The 26,615-nt window shown below is 46.4% G+C and overlaps 1 protein-coding gene across 1 annotated transcript; it reads left to right on the top strand.

Annotated features, from left to right (window-relative positions):
• The first annotated feature begins 891 nt into the window (after positions 1-891).
• Positions 892-26,615, top strand: LOC124616546 (trypsin-3-like). The gene is made up of 2 exons (XM_047144863.1): positions 892-1,203; positions 26,595-26,615. Exons 1-2 carry the CDS (start codon positions 892-894, stop codon positions 26,613-26,615), a joined length of 333 nt encoding a protein of 110 aa, XP_047000819.1.

Raw genomic sequence — 26,615 nt, 5'->3', positions numbered from 1 at the left:
TGATGCTGTAGTATACAGAGAAGTTGCTGCATTAGAAAATTGTAGCGAAATACAGGAAGATCTGCAGCGGATAGGCACTTGGTGCAGGGAGTGGCAACTGACCCTTAACATAGACAAATGTAATGTATTGCGAATACATAGAAAGAAGGATCCTTTATTGTATGATTATATGATAGCGGAACAAACACTGGTAGCAGTTACTTCTGTAAAATATCTGGGAGTATGCGTACGGAACGATTTGAAGTGGAATGATCATATAAAACTAATTGTTGGTAAGGCGGGTACCAGGTTGAGATTCATTGGGAGAGTGCTTAGAAAATGTAGTCCATCAACAAAGGAGGTGGCTTACAAAACACTCGTTCGACCTATACTTGAGTATTGCTCATCAGTGTGGGATCCGTACCAGGTCGGGTTGACGGAGGAGATAGAGAAGATCCAAAGAAGAGCGGCGCGTTTCGTCACTGGGTTATTTGGTAACCGTGATAGCGTTACGGAGATGTTTAATAAACTCAAGTGGCAGACTCTGCAAGAGAGGCGCTCTGCATCGCGGTGTAGCTTGCTCGCCAGGTTTCGAGAGGATGCGTTTCTGGATGAGGTATCGAATATATTGCTTCCCCCTACTTATACTTCCCGAGGAGATCACGAATGTAAAATTAGAGAGATTAGAGCGCGCCGGAGGCTTTCAGACAGTCGTTCTTCCCGCGAACCATACGCGACTGGAACAGGAAAGGGAGGTAATGACAGTGGCACGTAAGGTGCCCTCCGCCACACACCGTTGGGTGGCTTGCGGAGTATCAATGTAGATGTAGATGTAGATGACGCGCCCCACCACAGTGACCTGGAGCCCATGTCTGTGGCTGCTGCTGCTGTCGGCGGCTGTGGCGTGGCCGTATGCGGTCCGGCAGCGGACCGGCACCCACGAGCGCATCGTCGGCGGCCACGAGGCCAGCCAACATCGCCGACCTCCCCTGGCAGCTGGCCTTCGAGCTCGGCGGCGACCAGCGGTGCGGTGCGTCGCTCATCGGGCCCTCCTGGGCGCTGACCGCCGGCCACTGCGTCGAGGACGTCAAACTGGACTATTTGGCGCTGCGCGCTGGCTCCTCCGTCCGTGGCAGCGGCGGCACAGTGATAGAGGCGGCAGCCGCCTTCCTGCACCAGCAGTACGATAGCCGCACTTTAGATTTCGACATCGCAGTCGTACAGGTTAGTAAAGTTTATTTAATTATTAGCTGAGTGCCCGGCGATGCACAGATATTTATCTATTTCAATCTCCTAGTAGTCCAGATCCTCCTTTTCCCTCGCTCTGTCCATCTCGTCCTCCCCCTCTCTCTGTTCATCTCTTCCTGTCCCCTCTCTCTGTCCACCTTCTCCATCCTCCACTCTCTGACTCTCCTCCTACCACACTCTCAGTCCACCTTCGCCTCCCCCTCTCTTTGTCCACCTCCTCCTCCTCTGTCTCTCTGTCCACCTTCGCTTCCTTCCCATATCCATATCTATCTGCAATCACCCTCAGCTGTATGTCTCCAACTCTTCCCCTTCTCTGCACATATCTTGTACGCCTTGCCTCTGTTCAACTTGTCCCCCTTACATTCTCTATCCATCTCCATCCCCACTCTCTCTCACTCCATATCCTCCCCTTATCTATCTTTATCCATTTCTCCCTACCCACATCTCTTCGCTGCTGCTGTGGTCACAGTTTCGAATCCTGCCTCGGGCATGGATGTGTGTGATGTCCAAAGGTTAGTTAGGTTTAAGTAGTTTTACGTCTAGGGGTCTGATGACCTCAGATGTTAAGTCCTATAGTGCTTGGAGCCATTTTAACCATTTTTTGAACCATCTCTCTCCAACTCTTCCTCCGCCCTACACGAGTCCATCTCCTCGTTCTTCTCTCTGCGTCATCACACCCAGCAAGTAGGAGATTGCTGGTTCCAACATCCCACACTATTTCTTTCCAAATAGTAAATTACACAAGTGAACATAGTTTGGTTGAAACCGATGGAAAGATTCAGGATGAGCTTTTTATGACCGACATATCCTCCCCTTATCCATCTTTGTCCATTTCTCCCTGCCCATATCTCTTCGCTGCTGCTACGGTCGCAGTTTCGAATCGTGCCTTGGGCATTGATGTGTGTGATGTCCTTAGGTTAGTTAGGTTTAAGTAGTTTTACGTCTAGGGGTCTGATGACCTCAGATGTTAAGTCCCAAAGTGCTTGGAGCCATTTTAACCATTTTTTGAACCCTCTCTCTCCAACTGTTCCTCCGCCCTACACGAGTCCAGCTCCTCGTTCTTCTCTCTGCGTCATCGTACCCACCCAAATAGGAGATTGCTGGTTCTTACACCCCACACTATTTCTTTCCAGGTAGTAAATATCAAGTGCACAAAATTTGGTTGAAATCGATCCAAAGGTTTAGGATGAGGTTTTTGTGAGCGAGCTTGCGTGTACACACACGTTTCACATACAGTGAGGTTATTAATAGCGTTTAAAAAAGCCCGAAGCATCGTAAATGACACTGAGGCAAGTAATTTAATATAAAACAGATGGGGTTGTCAGTGTCGGAACATACCTCAAAAATGGACGAGAAATATTGAACATGTGACGTCACCAAGTGACATATTCTGTCGTAAGAGCAGCTGTTGGACTTGGGCGTGAAGGGACGACTGAGCGATCCAGTACTTGCATTCGAACACCTCTCGTAAATGTGATCTGTTGTAACCGTAGAAGTCGCAAAATCATTGTCCTCGCAGTAACCAAGTAAAAGCTGTTCTTATTTTGCGTGTCTTTCCTTTTGTCCCTTCTTTTCTTGATTATAGACATTATTTAGTAATGAAAACGTACGTCATTTGTTGGAAACGACGCAATTTGGAAGCTAATGCTCATACACTTCTGACGTAATTCAGTAGGCTTCTGTCCTACTGTACTTTGCAACAAATCAGCGGAGGCAGCAAGACCGGTACATAAAACAATAAATGTTGTGTCAGTGTAAACACCTAAATGTCTAAGACAATGAAAAAAATACTGCCCGCCAGTCGTAATAATCGAATCCTGAGCTCCACGCGCTTAAGTCACGCAGTTTGGCCGAGAGCCACACCGACATGAAGTTACATAGCTTGGGATGGAAATGAAAATGAGCGTTTGGCGTCATTGGCCGGGAGGCCTCTTGTGGGGCAGGTCCGGCCGCCTTGGTACAGGTCTTATTACATTGGACGCCACAGTGGGTGACCTGCGAGCCACATAGTGATGAAATGATGTTGAAGACAACACAACACCCAGTCCCTAAGCGGAGAAAATTCCCGACCCAGCCGGGAATCGAACCCGGGCCCGTAGGACGGTAATCCGTCACGCTGACCACACAGCTGTCTTTTTTTATTTTTTCTGTTTTTTTTGTTTTTTTTTTTACTTTTTTTAGGGCAGCCAACCCTCTTTTTTTCTCAAAGCCAAACTAAAATTTCTTTTTCCTTTAAGAACAAATTATGAGGAATAAATAAGGAAAAGTTTTTTTTAATTAAAGTCGTCGTGCGACTTGTAGTTAAAGACCAGTTCTTACAGGAGCTCCTGAAGTGTCTCCGCCTACAGCATGCCAGCTCGTCCAAACGTGTCTTCTCATGGCGTAGGCGTGGGTTCTGGGTAGCGGATCTATTCAGTTCGGATCGGTTTATACAGTTTTCAGCTTCTCAGGGCTTGGGCGTTCCAGCTACTAGGTGGGGTCATCGAAAGCGCTCCGTAAGAAATTGGAAAAATATTGTTTATAGCGTGGTTCAAATGGCTCTGAGCACTATGGGACTTAACAGCTGTGGTCATCAGTCTCCTAGAACTTAGAACTACTTAAACCTAACTAACCTAAGGACATCACACACATCCACGCCCGAGGCAGGATTCGAATCTGCGACCGTAGCAGTCGCGCGGTTCCGGACCGCGCGCCTAGAACCGCGAGACCACCGCGGCCGGCTATAGCGTGGGTTGCGTATCAGGACGCAGTGTCGTTCGTTGAGATAAGTCCAATATCCTAGCGTAGACTTGCCGCCAGAAGTAAAAAGATAGCGGATCGTGTGGCCACAGATCCAATTCACAGAGTGAGTTTTGGCGGAGGGGTAGAAAGTCTTATCGGGGTACAAAAGCATGTGGACGTCGATCCGAGCCGGTGTCTGGCGTGTAAGAAACGCAAAAATTCGCCGCGCAAGTGTCCAGACGTCGAACGCTGTGCCACAGTGGAACCGGTGGACATCCGTGTCATCCACTCCACAGTGGGTGCAGAGGGATGAATCGGCGAGATGGATGCGGTGCAGACGATATCGGCTAACTTGTTTACCATTCACGGTGATGTACCACGCTGGTTGTACGTCTGATTCAAGAAAAGACGCATGAATCGCCTTCCATATGTGTCGCCACACGTACTGTGGATATTTGCGTTCGATGGGGTTGGACGGGCGGCACTGTTGTAACAATTCAGACACTGTTTTCGTGAGGTACAAACAGGTAAGTGGTAAGGACCGGTAGCTATAACTGAACTCCAGGAAAAATCATTGAATCTAATAAAAGGGGGTTGGAATGGTCGATACCAGTACTGAGGCGGACAAGGAGGCCGGTGCAAAGTTGTGAAGCAGGAGGCTAGTAAGGCTCTGCGGGCAACGATGCCAAAGTTTTAGTTGGGAGCTGACGTATAGTGCCTTGACACGAGTCGGCACGTGGATGAGTCCCACCCTGCCACAATCCCGTGGCAGTGCAAGGGATTCGTATTGCACCTTGAATAACATCCCCGAGCTGACGAAGGAGCCGAAAGCCATCAACAGTCGTCGCGCCAGATTTGGGACTGGTAGTACTTGAGCCACGTGTGGTATACGGGAAGCATGATACATGTTCACGTATTTCGCGCGTTGGATAACGTCGAGAGCTCGTAGCCGGTGATTTGCGAGATTTGCTCTGATTGTCTGTAGCAAGCGTCTACCATTGATAGTCGCTGAGCGGCGCAGGTCTGCTGTGAAATCAAGTCCAAGACACCGTATGGTGGCGGCGACACTAAGGGGGGCAGCGCATCTCTCCGGCAAGCCCTCACCAATGAGCAGGACCTTGGATTTTGACACGTTGAGGCAGCTCCCCGACGCTTCGCCGTAAGTCGCCACCCATGTCAGTGCTGCTCGTACTTCATCTTCACTGCGCGGATATAGTACTATGTCGTCTGCGTAGGCTGTACAACAAAAACGGTGGCCTTGCACAGCCATGCCTTCCAAACGTTCGCGCATGCCCTGGAGCAGGGGTTCCAAGGCGAAAGCATACAAAATCGTGGAAAGAGGGCAGCCTTGTCGTACAGATCGTGCGATGACCAGGGACGGTGTAAGGCGACCATTGTACGTGATTTTAGAGGTTGCACTACTCAACAGGCGCATAACCACTGTGACAAAACCGCCAGGAAAACCAATATGCTGAAGAACTGTCTGTAAATAGAAGTGGTCAACACGGTCGAAGGCCTGGTTAAAGTGCAGTGAAGCCAAGGCGCCAGGGAGACGCTGATAATGCGCTAATGCTATCATGTCTCTGTAAAGCCAAAGGGCCGTACGGATGTTGTTGTCGCCTCCTAGGGAAGTCTGGTCGCAGAATGTGACGTAACGTGTGACCTTCTTCAGTCGCGATGCCAGTAGCCGTGTGAATATTTTCATGTCGCTGTCGAGCAAAGTAATTGGTCGATAGTCCTGGACCCTCGATAACCCGCGCGGTTTATGTACGGGGATAATAATGCCTTCTAGAAAGGCGCTAGGGACCACTGTCATCGGTGACATCAGCTCTTGTGCGATTGCCGTCCACGTGCAAGCCAACACATGGTGAAAACTTTTATAAAATTCGATGGGTATACCGTCAGGTCCAGGAGATCTGTTATTGGAACCCGCCTTGATAGCATCTACCACTTCATCTGTGATTACGTCGTCTTGGAGGTCATGCACTGCATCCTACGGAAGTGTGTTCGTAGTAAGCTGAGCGACTTCTGTGATCAGTGCTGCAGAATGCGGTACGGCTGCGTATAGCCCGGCAAAATGAGCATGTAGAGTACGACCGATGCTTTGTTGGGTGTCGTGCCGGCGCCCTTCCACATCAGTGAGGACTTGGATCAGAGATCGTTGTCGTCGTTGTCTTTCCTGAAGGAGGTGGTACATCGACGGACGTTCTTGAGGGATTCGATTAGAAGCTCGAGAACGGACTACAGTGCCTTCCAAGTTACGCCGCATGATCAAGGAGATCTGCGCCTTCGTGCGATGGACCATCGCCTGCCGGGCTGGCGAGAAAGGCATCGTCGCACAGTCACGTAGTGTGGTGTAGTAGAAGTGCAGGGTATTAGTTTGCCACGCCTTTAATTCCTTCCCATAACTCATCAGAGTCTTCCTGAGGGTCGGCTTTGCACAGGAGAGCCACCATGATAAGGTGAAGTCATAAGCTTCTCGACGATGGTGGCAGCGTGCCCACGCTTCTTCGACCATACGGCGACAGTCTGAGGAGGTCAGGTGAGCGACATTGAGTTTCCACAGACCACGGCTATGCCACACTCGCTGTCGGACGAGAGTGACGTCACAGAAGTACGCATCATGGTCTGAAAAGGCCAAGGGCCAGACTTCCGCATGACATGTGCCATTAGCAAGGGAGCGGGTAACGTAGATGCGATCTATGCGGCTTGACGAGTGAGAGGTGTAGAATGTGTAGCCCGGTTGAATTCCGTGGAGCTTCTTCCAAGTGTCAACAAGTCGTAGACGGTCGATGACCACTGAGAGAGATGCACAAGGGGAATGTCGCGGGAGTTGGTCCGCGGGCTCTTGTGTCGAGTTAAATTCCCACCGAGTACCAAATCGTCCTGCGTACCGGTGAAGAGGGGTGTGACGCTTTCGGCAAAAAAAGTTTGTTGGTCATGACGGCGGCCAGTGCCGGGCGGGCCGTAGATATTAATAATACGCACGCCGAACAGTGTGAGGACCATACCTCGCGCAGTGGGGAGGTAGATGACGTCCTCTGCAGGGAGTCCGTCGCGTAGCAGGATGGCGACGCCGCTACCAGTATCAGATGCGGGGAAAACATGGGCGTTGTATCCGGTGGGAACTAGGAAAAAAATGGCTCTGAGCACTATGGGACTAAACATCTATGGTCATCAGTCCCCTAGAACTTAGAACTACTTAAACCTAACTAACCTAAGGACATCACACAACACCCAGTCATCACGAGGCAGAGAAAATCCCTGACCCCGCCGGGAATCGAACCCGGGAACCCGGGCGTGGGAAGCGAGAACGCTACCGCATGACCACGAGCTGCGGACGGGAACTAGGAAGTCAGCCACAAACACCTCTTGTAAGAGTGCTATATCCACATCCGCAGAGTAAATAGTGTCTCTGAACGTGGCCAGTTTATGGGGGGCACGAATGGTGGCAAGATTCACCGTGGCGATACGATATTGCTGAGTACGGCCATCCTCAGTATTTGCAGAACGTGCGGTAGAAGTAGCCGGCAGGTGGAGACCCGCCGGTGGTCCCGCAGTGATGGTAATTACTGGCGGGGCGCCAGCCCCAGTGTCGCCGAGGTGGACTCCTGTGCAGCCACGCTGGCGGTCTGTTCCACTTCCTCTTCAACGGCATCGGCCCAGGAAGCTGACGACGTGGGCATGTGACGGTCACGTACTTCCGGAACGGGTGTTGTGGATTCCGCAACGTGAGTGGCAGGGGGACCGCCGTCATCATTCGTTGACAACGGCGAGGACACGTCCCGAACCGGGAGAGGAGGCGTCACAGAAGTGGCGCCTGTTGCTGCTCCATCGCGTGACTGGACGCAATGTGGGAGATCACCGTCAGACAACAGGTCGACATCTCGTGGGGCCGTCTGAGAAAGGGCGTCATCGGAAGGCGTTCGTCGTCGTTTCCTGTGTTTGCGAGGCGACCGCTGTTTTCTGATGTGGCCTTCTGAATCAGAATGTGGTCGCCCGTCGTCCGACGCCGAACCCGTCTGGACAAAGCCAGACGTCGGCACGACACCGAGGTCGAAGTTCATGGTTCCAACAGGAACATTAGTTTCGGTCTGCAACCCGGACGGTCCTGAAGCGAGCACTGGAAACGACGCCGTGCTTGTGTCGTCGGCGCGTTGTGCTGCGGCGGGTGGCGTTGACGATGCTGCTGGCGCAATCGAGAGTGGTACGACGGGGTCCTGTGCAACCTTGGCGTAGGTGATGGGTAAGGACGTGACCGTCGAAGCCTGGGTCTCTTCACGTAACGGCGTCTGCATTAAACGGCGGTGTAAGCATTCGGAACGTACATGTCCATCCTGTCCACATCCTGCGCACGTTCGTGGCTGTCCATCGTACATGACGATGGCCCTCACACCACCAATCAGCAGGTACGATGAGACATGTTTCGTCAGCTCAATTTTTATTTGCCGGACGCCATTTAATACGGTGTAGGTCGTAAATGTTTGCCCTCCGCGACGTGACCCAAGACGGTGCCATATGGTAAAGCGGCAATGACCACATCCTGAGGCACCTCGAACGGGAGCTCAAACACCCGCAATGTCCGGAGACCGAATCCAGCATGGGCGACTGTCACAGCACCCATATGTCCATCAGAGTGTTTAAATTTCAGTCCGGTGGCATGACGGCGAATTATGTCATTGCAAATTTCCTCCGTCGACATCTTGATGTAGACAACACTTCCAGTGATGGAAAAATGTATGCCGATTACGTCCTGGGGGTTCAAACGTAGATCCTCACGTATGAACTGTTCGACTTCGAAAGCTCTGGGTCGTGGATGTTCGGCCTGAAACGTTACTTTGATCGTTGCACGGCGGTACGAGTGCGCCATGGTGTACGTTAGTACTGGACTCGATAGACACAAAACACCGCGACGCGGAAGTAAACACCGCCGAGAGCGGAGCGTCGGACGGCGCGGCACGGGTGCGAGCCGACTGACTGTCGGGGCGAACATGGCTTGGGACGATCAGGTGCGACAGGCGGATGGGCTCAGCCACTGCAAGTGCGGTGTGGTAGGACATCTGATGATGCCACAAGTTCAACATTTGTCATCTACTTGTGGGGTATTTCCCGACATCTGCGACCTCATGTGTATTATATTACATTCTTTTGAAGTCATCTACGTCGTTCCGGATGTTTTTAAACGTTAGCAAGAATAGCTCTGTATATTTCACGTACGTTCATGTAACATATTTCACTCATATCAGTACACATGTTTCAGCAGTATCTCTAGCGAATTTCGCACTGCAGTTTCATTTTCACGCAGCTCAATATTTTTAGCTTCACACCTCTTTAACTATGAGTCTTAGAAGCATATGTTTTCGGAGATACATTCCATGACTTGTCTGAATACTGCCTGCGAAATTAGTTGAGAAGTAATAAATTAAAATGTCCTACCTGAGGCGACGTACAGTGGAAATTCAAATGGCTCTGAGCACTATGCGACTTAAGATCTGAGGTCATCAGTCCCCTAGAACTTAGAACTAATTAAAGCTAACTAACCGAAGGACATCACACACATCCATGCCCGAGGCAGGATTCGAACCTGCGACCGTAGCGGTCACGCGGATCCAGACTGATGTGCGTAGAACCGCTCGGCCACTCTGGCCGGCGACGAACAGTGGAAATTTGGAAATTTGTGGGAAGTTCCTATTGGACCAAAGTGCTAAAGCCATCCGTCCCTAGGCCTTACACACTACTTAAACTAACTTACGCTAAGGACAGCACACACACCCATACCTGAGGGAGGACTCAAACCACCGACTGGGGGAGGCGCGCTTCAGACCACGCGGCTACACCGCGCGGCGACGAACTGTACAAAGGTAGTAAGGGATAAACGTTTCTTCTTATGTGCGTTTTGTCAGAGAGTAAAAGCCTCAAAAGTTTGAGGTTAAGTGTAAAGTTTGCTGGAAGCCGTTAAGTGCTCGCATTCTCAAACGCAGTATGAATGTAGTCTGCCTCTTTTCGCTTCATGAGCTAAGACACTTTTCCACCCCCACTCCTACCCCTTTGAGACGGACGCGGTTCTTATCCCCACGGTGGTTCTAAGTGATGCGTATACAAAGTTCGGTTGAATTTGGTTTAGTGGTTTAGACGGATATGTGGGAAATGCGCACGTACATACAAACGTATATACACTTTTATTATGAGTATGGATATTTGCAAATAATGACATTACAACAACTCAAACTACTGAAAGGTGAGAATTTGCCTCCCTTTGTGCCAATGCTGGGCGTCCTAGGAAGAGTGGTCAGTATACTGGGATGTGACAGGAACGATCGCTTAAAGCAAAATAAAAAAAATATTGATACGGATTTTTTCCCCATTCCGAGTGGTTCCCTACATTGAACACATTTGATATACACTGTTATTTATCTTTTGAAATGTCAAGTTTACACATTTACAACAGTTAGTATACGTTACAATATGCGTTTCACAAAGTATAACCTAAAATTACAGCTATTGCACAGTCCACAGTAAATATTGGAATATCGCACAGAATGAGGTGACGCAGTGGTTAGTACACTGGACTCGCGTTCGGAAGGACGACGGTACAGACCCACTTCCGGCCGTTCAGATTCAGGTTTTCTGTGAGAGGTAAATGCCGGGCTGGTTTTTTGAAAGGGCACAGTCGATTTAGCTCCCCATGCTTCCCTATTCCGAGCTTGCACTCCGTCTCCATACATATTGGCCACGACATCTTGGTAGATAATTGTTGCAGTGTCTGTGTGTTTATGGGTTGCATTTTTTCACATGACTTGTCAAGCCAATGGCAGCACGCCATCTCTTGCCGCAATTGTCACTATTGTATCTGGCTGCTGAGGCAGGAGCAGTGGTAGCACTGCGAAGCTTTTTCTGCCTTAATCTGTCTAACAAGCCTCCATCATGCTTCGACATTACAGATGATATATCATCACGCCACTCTGGTCTTATGCCCGCCCCTGTCTACCATCTGTTTGTGTAGATTCCAAAGCTCTCCACATCTTGTTTACAGGAGTCCTTGAACCTCAATACAGGTCGTCCTACAGGTCTTTTGGCTACAGAGATCTCTCCGAGCATCACCTCATGTGGTAATCTGTCAGGATCCATACGGTGGACGTGTCCCAGCCAGCGGAGTCGTCTCTGCTACAAGATAGCTGAAATACTGTTGCAGTTAGATTTAGATAGCACTGCTTCGTTGGTCACTCCGTCCTTCCACGTTACTCCGAGGACGGATCTCAGGCACCGCATGTGGAAAGCATTAAGGCGACGTTTTTGTTTGGCATAGGTGGTCCATGTTTCTTATGCATACAAAAGGATGTTGAGGACGCAAGTTTGATATGCAAGAATTTTGGTGGTCAAAGAATCAAACATGTCTGTTGACAAGGAAATTGATGCTCGCATTGGAAGAGCTGCGACAACTTTTGGCAAACTCTCTACTCGTGATTGGAAAAACAACAAACTCCGTCTCCAATGACCTCGTTATCCACGGGACGGTGAACACATACTGCTCCTGCTCTGGAATATACCACTGTCAACTTCGGTGCACTTGTGATTTTTGGTATTTACCTTTCGTTTTTTGTACCTCAAACGTCGTCCAGCACACACAAGACTCTAATGGTATTAGGTCTGGAGATCTTGGCGGCCAGTTGATTGTACCGCAACGAGCAATCCAGCAATTAGGTTAAACGCTGTTGATATGTTCCACCGGCCGGCCGCTGTGGCCAAGCGGTTCTAGGCCCTTCAGTCCGGAACAACGCTGCTGCTACGATCGCTAGTTCGAATCCTGCTTCGGGCATGGATGTGTGAGATGTCCTAAGGTTAGTTAGGTTTAAGTAGTTCTAAGTCGAGGAGACGGATGACCTCAGATGTTAAGTCCCGTAGTGCTCAGAGCCATTTGAACTATTTAGAAGTTCCACCACACGTCTGGTAAAATGTACAATATTGGCCATTAAAATTGCTACACCAGGAAGAAATGCAGCTGATAAACGGGTATTCATTGAACAAATATATTATACTAGAACTGACACGTGATTACATTTTCACGCAATTTAGGTACATAGATCCTGATAATTCAGTAACCAGAACAACCACCTCTGGCCATAATAACGGGCTTGATACGCCTGGGCATTGAGGCAAACACAGCGTGGATGGCGTGTACAGGTACAGCTGCCCATGCAGCTTCAACACGATACCACAGTTCATCAAGAGTACTAACTCTCGCATTGTGACGAGCCAGTTGCTCGGCCACCATCCACCAGACCTTTTCAATTGGTGAGAGATGTGGAGAATGTACTGGCCAGAGCAGTAGTCGAACATTTTCTGTATCCAGAAAGTCCCGTATAGGGCCTGCTACATGCGGTCGTGCATTACCCTGCTGAAATGTAGGGTTATGCAGGGATCGAATGAAGGGTAGAGCCACGGGTCGTAACACATTTGAAATGTAACGTCCACTGTTCAAAGTACAGTCAATGCGTAAAATGGGTGACCGAGACGTGTAACCAATGGCACCCTATACCATCACGCCGGGTGATACGCCAGTATGGCGACGACGAATACACGCTTCCAATGTGTGTTCACCGCAATGTCGCCAAACACGGTTGCTACCATCGTGATGCTGTAAACAGAACCTGGATTCAACTGAAAAAATGACGTTTTGCCATTCGTGCACCCAGGTTCGTCGTTGAGTACACCATCGCAGGCGCTCCTGTCTGTGATGCAGCGTCAAGGGTAATCGCAGCCATGGTCTCCGAGCTGATAGTCCATGCTGCTGACAACGTCGTCGAACTGTTCGTGCAGATGGTTTTTGTCTTGCAAACCTCCCCATCTGTTGACTCAGTGATCGAGACGTGGCTGCACGATCCGTTACAGCCATGCGGATAAGATGCCAGTCATCTCGACTGCAAATGATACGAGGCCGTTGGGATCCAGCATGGCGTTCCGCATTACCCTCCTGAACGCACCGATTCCATATTCTGCTAACAGTCATTGGATCTCGACCAACACGGCCAGCAATGTCGCGATACCATAAACCGCAATCGCGATAGGCTACAATCCGACTATTATCAAAAGTCGGAAACGTGATGGTACGCATTTCTCCTCCTTACACGAAGCATCACAACAACGTTTCACCAGGCAACGCCGGTCAACTGCTGTTTGTGTATGAGAAATCGGTTGGAAACTTGCCTCATGTCAGCACGTTGTAGGTGTCGCCACCGGCGCCAACCTTGTGTGTATGCTCTGAAAAGCTAATCATTTGCATATCACAGCATCTTCTTCCTGTCGGTTAAATTTCTCGTCTGTAGCACGTCATCTTCGTGGTGTAGCAATTTTAATGGCCAGTAGTGTAGGAGGGCACCGTAATGTTGGAAGTACAGTGCAGTTCGTATGGCCACAAGAAAGTCCTGAACTTGTTTAACAAACGAATCTTCAAAAGATGGAAGTAAATCGGTCGCACCATTCGTTCTTCTGAAATGACCGGATCTATCAACATGTTGAAGATCATGCTACACCTAACACTGATCAGAAAACATACTTGGAAATTCGTTTCTGCTGTACCTTGTGGATTTTTCTGTCTCCATCGATGATTATTACGTGTATTGTTGATTCGATGCCGTGTAAACGTGGCTTCATCAGTGAACAGTATTAATGGAAGAAAAAGGACAATTGTCATTTAAGCAGTGACGAAATTCAAGCATTGTGGCACTGTTGCTAATGTGAAGATTGTGGACTCGCTGTAAATGGAACGGGTACATGTAATGTTCTCCATAGAACGTACTGAAGATAACTGAACTGGTGCCGTTCTTGGTCAACTATAACAAATACAGGCATGGGTAGAATCTGCATTTATTTTTAAGGATGCACTTGTCTCTGTGTTTCCATGTTTTTGTCGAACCACTGTACATAAACTTAATTCGACAGAACAGACGCCACTCATATCTACGTTTCTAAGGGAGCGGAGGCTGTTTTATGAAAAAGTATCAGTACAGATACACAACCAACGTCAGAACTTCTACGGGAATCAGAAATCTGATAGTAGGGGGTAATAGTCGAAGATCGTTGTGGTGTAGCGAGCGAGAGGTTGGTAATTGGGGTCTGACGGAATGTATTTTGGGATGGCCAAGGTGGTTAGAGCAACCATTCTACAGAAGCGAGCATCCGAATTTAAGTCCCGGTGCGGCACAGATTTTCAGCTCTCGACTCTGCATTGCGGCAGTGCCTGTGAGGCTGGAAGTCAGTATTTCCTTCCCATCTCTTTGCTATCCCGTTGCCTTTCCAATCCTTTTACCGCAAATGTTCACGTGTGTGTCACAGCTGCTTCATCACGAGTAGTGTCTGTCATGTCGACTTAAGAAGATTAGACAGCACAAAAATGGCAAATGGCTGTCGGTTACACTGTTCGTACTCGATTCTAGACTTCACCCGCTCTCCTCAGCAGAATCAACCACGTCAGGTATTATCATCTGTACCTTCTTGTTAAGGAAATACACATGTTTTACCGAATGGTTATATGGTGTCCTCTAAAAACACTTTGTCATTAAAACTGCAAGATCAGGAAGGACAGCAAATGACGGAATTTTGGGGATGTCCTGCGAGGGGAATTTAGTCCACAGAGTTGCAATCTCTGGGAGCAATAATGTCTCCAACCTACGGTAGCGCTTGTGGCTTTTCCCTTGGTTTTTCAGCATGACTGGTGCTAAAAACGTACAACTTAAGATTGACCAATTTATTTTGAGAACTACGTTTAGTTTGAGGAAGACATACAAATACGATAAGGGTTAAAACCTTTTAAAACAGAATACCAAAAGGACAATTTTACTTTAGTTTTAAGAAACAGGGACAATAAATTGGCAACTGTTTCGCTAACTAACATCTTCCTTTCCTTGACTCCGCTAAACAGCCAGCCTTAAAACTTTTCAAACCAACGCTGAAGAGCCAAATAACCTGGTACACCTGCCTAACATCGTGTACAGCCCACGCGAGCACGCAGAAGTGCCGCAACGCAACGTGGCATGTACTCGAATAATGTCTGAAATGGTGCTGGAGGGAACTGACACCATGAATCCTGCAGGGCTGTCCATAAATCCGTGAGATTACGAGAGGGTGGAGGTCTCATCTAAACAGCGCGTTGCAAGGCAACCCAGACATGCTCAATAATGTTCGGGTCTGGAGAGTCTGGTGGCCAGAGGAAGTGTTTAAACTCAGAAGTGTGTTCCCATAGCCACTCCTTAGTCATTCCGGACGTGTGGGTATCGCATTATCCTGCTGAAATTGCCGAAGGCGATCGGAATGCACAATCGACATGATTGGATGCAGGTGATCAGACAGGATGCTTACGTACGTGTCACCTGTCAGTCATATCTAGACGTATCAGGGATCCCATATCACTCCAACTGCACACGGCATGCAACATTACAGAGCCTCCACCAGCTTGATCAATCCCCTGCTGATATGCAGGGTCCATGGATTCATGAGGTTGTCTTCATACCCGTACTCGCTCATCCGCTCGATACAATCTGAAACGAGACACGTCCGACCAGGCAACGTCTTTCCAGTCATCAACAGTCCGATGTCGGTGTTGACAGGCCCAAGCGAGGTGTAAAGCTTTGTGTCGTGCAGTCATAAAAGGTACACGAGAGGGCCTTCGGCTCCGAAAGGCCATAGCGATGATGTTTCGTTGAATGGTTCGCATGTTGACACTCGTTGATGGCCCAGAATTGAAATCTGCAGCAATATGCGGAAGGGTTGTACTTCGAACGATTCTGTTCAGTTGTCGTTGGTCCCGTTCTTGCAGGATCTTTTTCCGGCCGCAGCGATGTCGGAGATTTGACGTTACCGGATTCCTCATATTCACGGTACACTCGTGAAATGGTCGTACGGGAAAATTCCCACTTCATCGCTACCTCGAAGATGTTGTGCCCTATCGCTCGTACACCGACTATAACACCACGTTCAAATTCATTTACATCTCGATAACCTGCCATTGTAGCACCAGTAACCGATCTAACAACTGCGCCAGAGCGTTGCCGACCGCAGCGCCGTATTCTGCCTGTTTACATATCGCTGTACTTGAATACGCATACCTATACCAGTTTCTTTGGCACCTCATTGTGTAAGAATTCTTACCAACAGAAAAAAATCTGTTAAATAACTTCATTTAAAACTGTACGCTGAAATCAAATTATGCTTCTAGTTTTAAGAAAAGGTAATAATAAAATTGACAATTAGCTGTTTCCCAACATGTGCCCTTTCTGGTTCTGCGATATCGACAACCTTAAAATCGTTTTTTTCTGTTACATTGAACATCTCCTTAGCCGCCCAAGCACAAATAGTTCAGCCAGTTAGTCTTTCATCAGCTAACAGGTAACACTTCCTGTCTCAGCTAAGATAGCGCGCAATACGACTTTCTTTTCAAAACAGTTCATTAACGTATCACAGAAAACATTAACCGATAACAATTACTAAACAAATTAAGCAATTTAATCTGCCCGACACATCTTTCCTCGTATGTTACATGTGTGGTCGCTGGCCAGCGGCCCCCAGCTTATATGTCATTTCGGCAACGACCTTCCATGCCCCCAGTGCTCCGAGAATTCCTGGAAGGTACCTCAACACGGCGCATCGAGGACTTTGATGCAGCTTGCAGTAACCATCACAATTCTTAAGTGACTCTGCATGGGACGAGCTTTCTAACCTTCACTCTGCTGTCCACGCTACAGATACGACTTACAGCTCTACCATCGCCACAAGCTGGCATCAGTCCCCACTGACCGTCAAGAAGCAATTCTCTGCTGCCAATTCCACTACTCATCCATCCCTGACCCGCATAGACGACACTCACTCCCAAATAAAGTGAGGCAAAGACATTTCTCCAGGAACTCATAACAGCACAACTGGCTCTTTCATTCCACTTTCAAGCCAGGGAAAGTGATTCCGAAAGAAAGTATAGTGATAGCTGAACATCGATTCTAACCGAGCTTAGACGACAGACAGAGGTGCGTCGTTCCATCCTGCTTCAACTCTGTGCCAGATTCATCAATCGTCGGGCAGACCATTCGCCGGGTGCCGGTCTTTCAATTTGACGCCACTTTGGCGACCTGCGGTCGATGAGGATGATAGGATGATGATGATGATGACAGCACAACACCTAGTCCCTTAACGGAGAAAATTGCCGGACCCAGCCAGGAATCGAACCCGGGCCCAGAGGATTGACAATCCGTCACGCTGACCATTCAGCTACCGGGGTCGGACACGGGTAAGTGATGATGTTCCAGACTTTTGGCAGCCTGTGACTACATGTATTCATTGTGTGAGGGATTTGGAGAACCCAGTGCCCAGAATAACAGCTGATCACGCACGTTTCGAGGTACGCCTGGACATCATGGGCTACATGTGGTCTTGCATTGTCTTGTTCTAAGATGGTGTCATTGATATCTCAAAGTTGGGCACAGCCAGTGGCCGTGGTGATCGTGTTGCGTAGCTGATGGCAACCCCACATCTCGCCAGATGATGAGCCTGCATGACGATACCAAATGCAGTCATGCATAGTTCAGACTTCATGAAGCCTCAGCTCTTCAACGTGTGCGTTGTGATGCTGTACTCAGAGTGGAAATTCGTCTGAGAAGGCGACGAGGTGCCACTCGTGTGTCAAGTGTTCTCGTTGGTGCACGATTGTCAACGGTCAATGGAAGCAGATCTTCGTGTTGACCGACCTTGGTGCCTCAGACGTAATTGCACCGTCCATATGGACACTTCAGTTGCTGCAAAAACATACCCTTCTTCTGATCAAGGTAAATAGAGTAACTTCTCGATCCTGGACAGCAAAGCACTCAATACGTCTGTCCTCTCAGTCGCTAGTCGCATGGGGCCATAGATATCCTTCACTGTATTGAGTATCGCCTTCGTGAACCTCCCGACCAATGCTACCAGCATATCGAGAAACGACGAATCATAATCTCGGTACCTCACCTTTCTCCTCTTTCTGAGGGAGAAGCTCCCTGCGTAATCTTACATTACATACAGAATGTAGTTGAGGTTACTCTAACACACTTCGTACGATTGCGCTGAAATGATCCTCATTTCACAATTAAAGCATGTAGTACACGTTATATTAGTTTGGGGTTTCTTGCACGCCGTCATCATACCACTGTAATTTTAATGATCAGTAATGTATACATCATTCACTAATCTATCATCATTCACCAATCTAACAGTAGCATGAGTCCCAGCAGATGAAGCCTAAGGATCTGATACTTCTTCTGAGACACACTTTACTGACAAATTTTAGCTTTGCGCAATACGTGAGGTGTCAACACATTCCGTTTCTTCCACCGATAAGTATGCAATTTATAGTATGGATATGTGATCAAGTAATTTTAATTAATCACAACTGCTGTCGCAAAGAAACTGTGAAAAAATGGCTGTGAGTGTAGTATGAGGTGATCATGGTGAAATATGGTGGCTGAAAATACGTAACAGAGGGAGGGGTGGATCTAACGGAGAGGAGAGTGTATTCAGGTTTCTTGTAGAGAGAAAGGAATTACGTTAACTCACTCTTGTGAGTATGTTGGATTCAGAGATTGACATTGCGGAATATAAAAAGTAATAGGTTGTACTCAGTCTCTGTTTGTTAATTCAGCATGTCTGTGGATTGGAAAATCTGTTGCCTTTGTGTTACTAGTGGATCTAGTGCTTTCAATTTTATGAGTTGGTTTTTCACTGGCGAATTATGAGATGTTTATAGATGCTTGCTAGTTTGTGTCTGCTATTATATCTCGTTCTCTCGCATGGTGTTCACTATTATATTTACTATTAAGACCGTTGGCTACCACTAATAATTTTTCCACAACTGGATAATGTTTTTAGGATTTGATTAATTGTGTAAAAAGTTTAATGCAACAACAGCCGTAGGCGAAAAATTGCACACAAAACAAGGCATTAATTGCATTTTCTCCATATGGATGGTTATGGAGAGGCCCGATCTTTAGACACGTACTAAGGTACTTTCAGTTCCTGTCGTCTTTGACCAAGAAAACTGCATGGTTTTCTTAAAATGAAGATGGTGCTCTTCTCAGACCAGAGTCAGTGCCATTGGTTATACAAGACCAGTAACGGTTGGACTAACTCAATTGTTTGATTATGCATCAAGACAATGAATAGTTATCTTAAGTACCAAATTACCGAAATTAAACAGCAGTCTGACGACCTTAAACTGGAAAGGAGAAAATAAGAAAGAGTAACTCAAACGCAAATTAAATCTTACGGCGCATCAAATCAAAAAGAATGTACAAGAATTTTGAGAAACATTAGAAAACTAGCTGAAGGAACTCATTGAGTCATTCATAAGAAAACCAACTGAATCACGTAATGAAGTTGTGAAAGAACAATACACGCTTATGTCAGAAGTGAATGCATTACACTCCAAACGAGACATAGATCGCTGAGCAGTAAAAATCGCACTGATCAGGTGGCAGGAAAAACTAACGAGCGCAGTGAGGAGATCCCAACAGCCAAAGGCGATTTTTCACTGAATGAACAGGCACTTATTAAAATGGTAGCTGTCTACATTTTTACATATCTGAGAAACGGGACCGATGACCTCCTTATTTGGTCCCCTCCTCTAAATAAACCAACCAATATAATACCCCATATTACGCGGAAAGATGCTAGAAGAAAAAATAATTACTATAGAACAAAAATATGTCGCGTATGCAGGCCTCGATGTCGCATCTGATTGCTGATGCCAGTATTGGTACACGCTAGTGTCTTGATTTTAAACCTATCCAGGGGTTGCGTCCTTTCACTTTCATGTCTAAGTCCATGCATTCTTTCTCGCTACTGCGTTCCGAGGTGTAAAAGATAGGTATCTACGTGAGTGATACAGTGCATATACATGGGAAAAATGAGTAACTGACAGTTACCAGAGTTTCAGTGAATTTCAGACCACCTTCATTCAAAAATTTTGGTCAGCCGTGCAGTAATGGACAGTTAAGTCATAATTTTAACGTTGTCGTAGTAACAGCTTAGTGACAGTACGATTCATGAATTTTTGCAGAGGTATTGGAACGGCCACGCATTATCGTATCCGCCTGTCGAAGACACGGAAATAACAGAGATTCTTATACAGCGATTGTCGTAAACTGTTCTTGAAAGATTAGGTATCACAAGATACAAAGGCATTGATATGAATATTGGATAGTCAACAGAATTGCTGCTCTCGTCACCAGAAGAAGATGGCGGGAAAACAATAATTCGGACGCTAGGAACAGACACAACGAAGCACTACGAAACGCAAATTGTAGGCAAAAGGAACTTCAGCGCACTGAATCGTTGGGATGATCACAAAGAACCACAAGTATATGAGGATCCTAGTCCACCGTCTTTAGACAGTAGGGATATCATCGCGAATTTCAGAGGAATGACGATCGTGAGGCGTACGCACCACAATGTTGGTGAAATATGAGGCAGTTATACCCTAGAATTAACAACAAAATTGACTATGTTCCCGGATGTGACCAATTCCGAAAGTGAATTTTCGGAAATGGGGTAAACTTTAGCAGTCCCAATCTATAGACAACGGATAAGACATTATGGCAAACGCATTAAGAGAAGATGAGCAATGCACAAAGGTCGCCTTAAACTGATTGTTGCAAAAATGGCTCTGAGCACTATGGGACTTAACATCTACCGTCATCAGTCCCCTAGAACTTAGAACTACTTAAACCTAACTAACCTAAGGACAGCACACAATACCCAGCCATCACGAGGCAGAGAAAATCCCTGACCCCGCCGGGAATCGAACCCGGGAACCCGGGCATGGGAAGCGAGAACGCTACCGCACGACCACGAGATGCGGGCTGATTGTTGCAACAGGAGTGTGTGGAGCTGATGTTTTGTTGGATTCTCGTTGCACTACTGCAGAGAGCTTATTTCAAGAGCTCAGTGACTGAGTAAAGATGCCTACTTGAAACCGCAGTTGGGTTAGAAGCAAGCCGAGTAGAGAAGAACTTATGTTGACATACCGAATTTTGGGAAAATACTTTCAGCAGCCCATTTTCCTTTTCCCGCTCGTGTGTGTCGGAATCGTGTTTGCTACAGTTTGGGTGACAGAAAAATATTGTCTAGATTTTGTGCAAACATGTACTCACGTAAAGACTAGGGTAAAGAGAAGACTAGTTGATTTAAAAGACTCGCCGGCCGAAGTGGCCGCGCGGTTCTGGCGCTGCAGTCTGGAACCGCGAGACCCCTACGGTCGCAGGTTCGAATCCTGCCTCGGGCATGGATGTGTGTGATGTCCTTAGGTTAGTTAGGTTTAACTAGTTCTAAGTTCTAGGGGACTAATGACCTCAGCAGTTGAGTCCCATAGTGCTCAGAGCCATTTGAACCATTTTTTAAAAGACTCGTAGATAATGTTCGTGGATGTGCTGAATGTGTAACCCTTCATTTTATTATCCTGGCAAGTTCTAGTCTGTGAGACTAGTCCACTTCAAGACAGACAGTCGGCATAACTATATAATACTCTATATATTTGTATTGGACGTAGTTCATAACCATGATGTCTTCCATTCTTTTGTCCTTTATTTTAACCATTCCGATCTAAACCGACAATCAAAGAAATCACACAATTTCTTGTTCAAATGTTGCTTCACATGTAGATGTTTGAATTACATCTGAATTCCGAACAACTAACAACACTGGATGTTGCGTTCCAGTTCTCTTACACGGAACAGCAAAGGCAGTTCACCTTTCTTGTAGAAATTCGGTCACCGCCTCCTAAAATAAAAAATATTCCTCCTTCTTTAGCATTGGACGATAAACGTGTTCCTCAGCACAGTATACAATGGATGTTTCCAAGTAAAGGCTTTCATAAATGCATGAAAATATTAGCTTCTTCGCAAACACCAGCCGCCGGAAATAGATCTCTTTAACTAAGTACGATGCATTGACCCCTGGAAAATAAATCTCTTTTACCAACACAGTATGAGAAAGGGGCTTTAAAAATGATCTGTTCAGTAGTATTACACGACTGGCCATTAAAATTGCTACACCACGAAGATGTGCTACAGACGCGAAATTTAACCGACAGGAAAAAGATGCTGTGATATGCAAATGATTAGCTTTTCAGAGCACTCACACAAGGTTCGCGCCGGTGGCGACACCTACAATGTGTTGACATGAGGAAAGTTTCCAACCCATTTATCATACACAAACAACAGTTGACCGGCGTTGCCTGGTTAAATGTTGTTTTAATGCCTCGTTTAAGGAGGAGAAATGCGTACCATCACGTTTCCGACTTTGATAAAGGTCGGATTGTAGCCTATCGCGATTCCGGTTTATCGTATCGCGACATTGCTGCTCACGTTTGTCGAGATACAATGACTGTTAGCAGAATATGGAATCGGTGGGTTCAGGACGGTAATACGGAACGCCGCGCTGGATCCCAACGGCCTCGCATCACTAGCAGTCGAGATGACAGGCATCTTATCCGCATGGCTGTAACGGAGCGCGCAGCCACGTCTCGATCCATGAGTCAACAGATTGGGACGTTTTCAAGACAACAACCATCTGCACGAACAGTTCGACGACGTTTGCAGCAGCACGGACTATCAGCTCGGAGACCATGGCTGCGGTTACCCTTGACGCTGCATCACAGAAAGGAGCGCCTGTGATGGTGTACTCAACAACGAACCTGGGTGCACGAATGGCAAAACGTCATTTTCTCGGATGAATCCATGTTCTGTTTACAGCCTCATGATGGTCGCATCCGTGTTTGACGACATCGCGGTGAACACACACTGGAAGCGTGTGTTCGTCATCGCCATACTGGTGTATCACCCGGCGTGCTGGTATGGGGTGCCATTGGATACACGTCTCGGTCACCTCTTGTTCGCATTGACGGCACTTTGAACAGTGGACGTTACATTTCAGATGTGTTACGACCCGTGGCTCTACCCTTCATTCGATCCCTGCGAAACTCTACATTTCAGCAGGATAATGCACGACCGCATGTTGCAGGTCCTTTACGGGACTTCCTGGATACAGAAAATGTTCGATTGCTGCCCTGTCCAGACATTCTCCAGATCTCTCACCAACTGAAAACGTCTGGTCAATGGTGGCCGAGCAACTGGCTCGTCACAATACGCCAGTCACTACTCTTGATGAACTGTGGTATCGTGTTGAAGCTGCATGGGCACCTGTACCTGTACACGCCATCCAAGCTCTGCTTGACTCAATGCCCAGGCGCATCAACGCCGTTATTACGTCCAGAGGTGGTTATTGTGGGTACTGATTTCTCAGGATCTATGCACCCAAATTGCGTGCAAATGTAATCACATGTCAGTTCTCGTATAATATATTTGTCCAATGAATACCCGTTTATCATCTGCATTTTTTCTTTGTGTAGAAATTTTAATGGCCAGTAGTGTATATACAGGGTGTAACAAAAATGTACGGCACAATTTTCAGGACACATCCCTCACACGTAGACGAAGAAATCATGTTATATGAACATGGGTCTGAAAAGGCTTTATTTCCGTGATACAACTCATTTTCTCCAACTGATTAATCTTGGGAAACACAAAAGGCCAGGACGTTAGAGCTATGCGGAACGTGTACTCTTGGCCATGTATAGTTACGTTGTGCAAGTAAGTGTTCTGTTTTACACGTCCCTGTTGCCAAGCGACGTACGTCATTGCTGTTTTACAGGTAATATCCACTGTTCCAGTGATCAGTACGACCGTTGCAAGCACACGGGTTACTACGTACAGTTAATCACACACTTGACTCGTGCAATGGCGCTATACACAAATGCTGAGATGGTAGAAGCCCATTTGATGCACTGGATTAGCTGACAGCAATAGCGCACACGATCAGCATTTGTATCTGGAGATATATCCAGGACAAAGGTGCCCAGACAGGAAAACGTTTGAAGATATTGAATGTCGTCTTAGGAAACTTGGGACATTTCGCGACGAGGTGAGGTCTACAAGGACGACGACACCGCAATTCTTCATGCAGTTCACGACGAACATAGTGTCAGCAGAAGAAGTATAGCGGCCACACTAAGTGTTGACCACATGGCTGGAGAGTATTACATGAGGAGAATCGTACCCAAACCATTTACAATTTATGCAGGCAGCTGATTTTCCTGCATGGGTACTGTTCTGCGAATGTTTTTCTCAAAAAAGTGTCAACCCCGATTTTAGTGCATTAGTGCTGTTGACACATGAGCCGTCCTTTCAAAGAGATAAGATTTTAAATGTTTGCAATAGTCATATATGGGCAGACGACAATCCTCACTGTTGAAGCAAGTCATCAACAAAGATTTTCTGTCAGTGTTCGGGCCGGTACAGTTTGTGGCTGTTTTGTAGGGCCTCTCTTTCTCCCAGGCTCAACGTACTAAGTTGTTATAATTTGATCCATTGGCTTCCGAGTAACAGATTCGGTGACAGATGGGTAGGTAGAGATGGACCATCTGCATGGCTCACTGTACTTTTATTTCTGGGGAGGGGGGGGGGGATATTTGGAAGCTCTTGTGTATGGAACCGCAATACAAGATGTTCAGAGTCTCCATGTCCATATTATGGAAGGCTGCGAAACCATACACAAATCTCCAGAAATGCATCGAGGCATCAGAGATTCACTACGTCGATGAGTTGATGCATTTATCAATGTTCACGGAGGGCATATGGAACATCTACTGTGAGAAAGAGTTGCATGTGGCATACTAGTGCCTTCTTTTCGTGTGCATACTAGTGCCTTCTTTTCGTGTGTGTCTCCCATGACTAATACGTTGGAGAAAATGAGTTGTAACATGGAGAAAAGACCATTTCCCGATCCATGTTCAAATAGCATAATTTCTTCGTGTGCGCGTGGAGAAAATTTCCAGAAATTTATACAGTGTATTTTTGTTGCAACCTACCTATTAAGACGATATCAGCCTTTGTGGTCAGTTTGTCACTTGAAAATGATATAAAGGAAGGAATCGGTATCAAAACAAAGATGATGTCTGCAACTGTAGCTGCTATTAAGTGAAAAAAATCGATACAGGCTCTAATTAAATACGACATCGAGTCACATTTCCTTTGCAGTAGAACACGAGCCTCTAGTAAGATGTCTCTTACTTATTACTAGCTCGTCATTTGCACTAAAACCACACATTTGTAGCTGCTAAGTACTTTTTTGCATTTATATAACGATGCAGTTAAAAATATTTATAAAAAATGGTTCAAATGGCTCTGAGCACTAAGGGACTCAACTTCTGAGGTAATTAATCCCCTAGAACTTAGAACTACTTAAACCTAACTAACCTAAGGACATCACACACGTCCATGCCCGAGGCAGGATTCGAACCTGCGACCGAAGTGGTCGCGCGATTCCAGACTGTAGCGCCTAGAACCGCTCGGCCACCCCGCCCGGCAAAATATTGATGATTTTGTTTCTATACAAGTACATATTTTAAATTTTTTGGTGATTTTCTTCTTACATATTGAATACAAAGACCAGCATTTTCTGTATACCACTCAGTATTGGTATCATTATCTCGTTCTTAGTAGTAAACAAATTTAACCATTATTTTCTGTTTTTTCACTTGAGATGAGGCCGTCATTATGTACAGTCAGTGAAATTTCAGATTCTCCACAGCAAACCGTTAAGTACAAACAGCTGTTATTGTTAATTATTAAAAATTGCTCTTATTTAGTGTTAATATTTGGATTTGATTAAAATTCTGTTATTTTCAAAACTTATTCGTGGAAATGATATTATTAGCCTCACTAAAATCAAATCAAAGACTTCTATAATAAACGAAATGTATATTAAGATTATCTCTATGTAAAATTTTAAATTATCAGCAGAATAGATAATAATAATGTGATGGCTGACACTCAAAGGGAAGTATAAAAAGAAAAGTTATTATTTCATTAATGAATACCATGACTTGAATGACATAGCTGTGAACTGGCTATATGTAATTCCACTTGGTGACTGTTCCAGGCCGGACTCCATGTAGTATGACCGTTTTTTTCGCGTGTGTTACGTTAACGACGTTGAAATGTTGAGAACAAAAGAGGAATAAATTAGTTATAAGATTAACATGAGTCATAAAATTTTCATGCAACCCAAACTCATCAGCGACTAGCATTTTCTGTATAATAGTCAGTATTGGTATCATTAGACTACAACACTCTGTAAGACAATGGTTGTTGATGGAAACACGGCAATTGCACACAAGTAGAAATAATATTAATTTTCCATAAAGTGTATTTAAAAGTAAACTCTACATGCTCTCTTTCTTTCGTTTTACAGGTTGAGGCAAAAGTCTGGATACATTCCTATAAGAGTCGAACGGTGTGAGGAATCATCATGGCGTCTGGTGTGGGGCGTCTGTTGGTAGGGGCGCAACTGTCGGGAACTACGGCGACAGCGGCGGCCATCTTGAAATACGTTATCTGGATTTTGATCACGAATTCCAAATGGGAAGGGCGTTGTGAGGTACACAATTTTGAACTGCTTCGTTTTCGAGAATACGTGCTTGAAATCTGCTTTAAGGTATCTTTATTTGTGTAGGACTTATGACCCGTTCAAATCTGGAATTGCAAGGAGGTGATCAATTCTGTTTATTGTTGCAGGTGATCCACAGTGACACTTAG

The sequence above is a fragment of the Schistocerca americana genome, chromosome 5, assembly GCF_021461395.2.
Source record: "Schistocerca americana isolate TAMUIC-IGC-003095 chromosome 5, iqSchAmer2.1, whole genome shotgun sequence".
Taxonomy (NCBI): Eukaryota; Metazoa; Arthropoda; class Insecta; order Orthoptera; family Acrididae; genus Schistocerca; species Schistocerca americana.
The sequence above is the reverse complement of the archived record's forward strand: the minus strand, read 5'-3'. Positions and strand labels throughout refer to the sequence as shown.

Bases quoted from the DNA above. Each gene is read 5' to 3' on its own strand.
- LOC124616546 (XM_047144863.1), top strand. From the start codon at position 892: ATGCGGTCCGGCAGCGGACCGGCACCCACGAGCGCATCGTCGGCGGCC. The intron at 1,204-26,594 runs GTTAGTAAAGTT...TTATTGTTGCAG, and splicing joins TCGACATCGCAGTCGTACAG to GTGATCCACAGTGACACTTA.